This window comes from Sinocyclocheilus rhinocerous, unplaced genomic scaffold (assembly GCF_001515625.1).
Source record: "Sinocyclocheilus rhinocerous isolate Xijiao unplaced genomic scaffold, SAMN03320098_v1.1 scaffold778, whole genome shotgun sequence".
In the NCBI taxonomy this organism is placed as follows: domain Eukaryota; kingdom Metazoa; phylum Chordata; class Actinopteri; order Cypriniformes; family Cyprinidae; genus Sinocyclocheilus; species Sinocyclocheilus rhinocerous.
This window is the reverse complement of record NW_015650332.1, coordinates 75,921-79,745: the sequence shown is the minus strand read 5'-3', so window position 1 is coordinate 79,745 and position 3,825 is coordinate 75,921. Positions and strand designations below refer to the sequence as shown.

Here is a 3,825-nt window from a genome sequence, read left to right as displayed (position 1 = left end):
GCGCATGTGTTTGTATTTGGTGTGCATGTGGGAGTGCTTGGTTGGGAACCAATGGTGATTAAACATGATTAAACAATGCTAAATGGAAGCATGCCAGCAAACAACTTACAGTATAACAGTAAAACATTCCAGAGATCATTACGAAGTGTGATGATATGGATCTCAGCGACTGTGCAGTTCACTAATCAACCCCACATGCAACGATGCTGGTATAGCGAAACATAAGCCAATGAAAAATATGAATTCTGTTATCATGCCCGTACTTGTTACTTACTTTATGTGCTTTTGGGCATCACAATCTGTGGTCCTTCCTTACTTACTGTGATGCAGCCTGAGGGGCGGAGCAAAAGTTTTATTTTGGGGTGCATAAATTCTCATCCTTGGGATATTCAAGCTTTACTGAACAAGGATACACAATGGAGATCTACACATGTATGACAGCACATTTGTAAAGATTTGGTTACCTTTATTGGAGATTAATGTATTTATTTTTTAAGTGATATTTTAGAACTTATATTGTATTTTTTTATTGCAGTTTTAGTAACAGTCTTGTGCAGTTTTGCCACATCCTCTGCAAAGGGTAAGGAAACACAAAAATTATACTTTTATTATACTTTTATATACTAGACATATTCCTTTACTAGTTTTATTTAGTGTCAGCTAATGTTGTCATTTAAAAGAGTGGCCATTGAAACAAAACAAAAAATTAAGTTAGTCTAATAAATATCAGTGGTGTTATTCAAATTTTCCAAATATTATTCCAAAATTGTTATTAACTAATTCATGTAGAGGTACAAAAGAGTAGACAAACAAACTCTGTTTATGCGCGCGTTTTTAAGTGTTTTTTTTTTTTTTCTTCTTCTTTGGAGGCGGAGACTGAGCTTGCTCTTGAGCCATGCACGCAGTTAGTGAGAGGGAAGAAGTAGCTGCAGATGAAGCGCGCTCAGAGTAGCCCAAACAGTTCAAAAGTGTTGCGTTATCTGAAAACTTAGCAATTACAGAAAGGCACTGAACAAGGAACTAATAGAGCACAGAACTTTTACACACCCACCCAGATTGGATACCACTTTGACTGGGCGGCGAGGGACAGTATTTTGATGACCGTGGTAGTGTAGCGATTGATTAGTCTTAATTTGAGATTTAGACAGTTGCTATGACATGCTACGCGTTAATACTATTACGCATCAGTATGTCGCGGGCCGAGGGGAAAAAACTGTATGCTACTGTATGTTACATTGTGTCTACACCGGGCGTGAGCGACGCGACAATAATCATTGATACAGTGGAAGCGGCGCGGAACGACAGACAAATCCCCGACAGTAAACTGAAGCCCCGTTCTCTCTCATGTACTCCAAGCACTGCGCTACTTCTGACACGAAGAACAAATGGATTTGCAATGGTCGTTTGGTCGCGTCCGGGGTAGAGACGGTGGTAGTTTACCGAGTTTTGGGTTCCATTTTGTTATGAATTCCGTTGTTTTACTTTCTGTTTTGTTGAATGTGGTGCTGGGCAGAGTCTCGGAGTTAGGGCTCACTGGAGGACTGTATGTTGTTTTTATTTCTAACAAATGCAGTGCAGAAAAGTTTAATAACAAAACTGCCTTAACCCCAATAAAAAGTACAAAAGAGGAGAAACGTGAGTGGGAAATTGTATTCATAACGTGTGGAGAGGTCTTTTTCGTGCTTTGGCAATTTTTGCAGTGATAGGCCTAGTGGATGATGTTGGTGGTAGGCATAAGTTTAGCAAGTGGTTTTTAGTAGAATTGAGATCTTTTTTCAGAAACATAAGGAGTGTAATAGCATCAGTGCCATCCAATGACATACTGTGTAGTAACAAACATTTATAAAAGAAGAAAATACATTATATTTTTGTATCAGCAGGCACAAGAGAGTATGAATTAACTTGTACAAAAATGTACTTTACCATGGTTTTAGGTTAAAGGTATAGTTCACCTAAAATTGGCAATATTCCCATCATTTAATCATCATCAAATCATTACACTGCATGATGTACTTCTTTTCATGATGTAAATTATTTTGGACCCCACTGACTTCCATTCTATGGATAGATAAAAAACTTACTGTGACATTTTTCAAAATGCATACAAAAAGTCATGCATGTGTTGAACAACATGAGGGTTAGTGAATTATGACCCTTAAAAGTCAAAATGTATTTAACAACCCCCTTTTTCAACCCCTTTTCTTACTATAAATGTAGGGGGTGGTTTGTTCTTTTGTGTCAGAAATTGTGAAAAGTGGGTGTTACATACCAGAATGGAGCCAGATATGGAAGTGGAGGGTTTAAAAACTATAAATCATGTGCCGCTTATCATCCCATTCTTCGAAGCCATTATGATGATGTGAGCAAAAAGAAAGCAATTTCATCAGATCAAGGGCAGATAAAGTTACTACAAATACTTTGCACTGATTAACCATTCACATAAGACCAGAAACTTCTATTAGGTCAGTGTCATATTCATGTTGACTTTAATCTTTATAGCATTTAGAGTTGTCTTACCCACAGGAGAGTAGTTATCACTTTTAGAACCACTAGTTACCACTCATTTTTCATAATCTCTTTGTTCCTCAGAAATCTGCCATCATGACAGAGGGAGCCAGTGAGTGACCTTACACAGAGCCTTAACTCTGAGCCTCTAAACACAGTTGCATAAGAGATTTTTTTCATTCATTATTACATATGTTTTATCATAGATCACTTAAATGTAAATTAACAGAATGTGTTGGTAAGAGTAGGAGTGATCTGTATTGTTTATGTCAGCAGCAACGCAGGTTTCAATGGACAGATGAAAGGCAGCCATCATCTGCACTGGTGTGGAAATGTGTCTTACAATATCTCAGGAAGTTCCTGCTGTAATGGTAGGAGAGACTCCTGCAGCTTTTGGTTTGTGGTTGCTGAGTCACTGAGAGTAGAGGATGTGATTCACAATGAGTTTATGACATATACAAACATTGAAAACTGTTTTAGATTGTATATTAATATGTTGCAGGTAATATAACTCTGGGATTAAGCCAGCTGGTGGCTGACTGCTGTGGTTCTGTAGCTTACAATCCACTTAATGAGATTTGCTGTGATGGCAGGATTCTGACTCGAAGCAGCACTCACGTGAAATGCTGTGGCGAAGGTAGACAATCCACTTTATACACCTTGATGGCATTGTCCAGATTTGACATATTTTTGCATGCTTAAGAAATTTTGATGAGATTGGTTGATCTTCATACAGTTAGCTCAAGGTTGACGTTTTATAATGAGTTTTCTCTTACACTTATTTACAGACATGTACTTGACAACCACTCATTTGTGTTGTGGTAAAAACAACATATTTCAACGGAAGGAAAATCATTCTTGTTGTGGCAAGGAAACATATGACATGACAACCCACTGCTGCTGTGCTAACCCTACACTAGAAGTAAAGCCTAAACATGAAACTTGCTGTTCAAAAGCAACAGGTGTGTGTATTCAGCTCTTACAGTGATTATTAGATAAATAATTAAAGAAATATGGTGGAACAGTGATAAACAGAGGAACAAAGACATAATGTACTGTAATCTTTCATGTTTTTAGTCTAAGTAATACATCTGCCATTTGTTTTAGTAGATCATAATCTGAATCTTATTCTCACAGATTCTCGTAAAAAAACTGAAAGCCAGCAAGGTTCTCCTCCCACCCGTTGAGTCACACAGACAGACAAAAATACTTGCTAGAGACAACATAAGTATAGACAGTATATAAGTTATATGCAGTGGCCTCATAGCACAGACCTCCGGAGGGGCAGGGGACAAGCAACCTTACGAGGGCACAGTCGCG

General features: G+C 38.0%; 1 protein-coding gene across 1 annotated transcript in view; it reads left to right on the top strand.

Annotated features, from left to right (window-relative positions):
• The first annotated feature begins 554 nt into the window (after positions 1 to 554).
• The window catches only part of LOC107711767 (galaxin-2-like), a 44,721-nt gene continuing 41,450 nt past the window's right edge, over positions 555 to 3,825 (top strand). The window contains exons 1-4 of the mRNA XM_016516813.1: positions 555 to 580; positions 3,008 to 3,142; positions 3,294 to 3,467; positions 3,643 to 3,688. Of these exons, the coding sequence (XP_016372299.1) occupies positions 3,296 to 3,467; positions 3,643 to 3,688 (218 nt within the window). The 5' untranslated portion in view covers positions 555 to 580; positions 3,008 to 3,142; positions 3,294 to 3,295. The remainder of the gene's footprint in view (positions 581 to 3,007; positions 3,143 to 3,293; positions 3,468 to 3,642; positions 3,689 to 3,825) is intronic.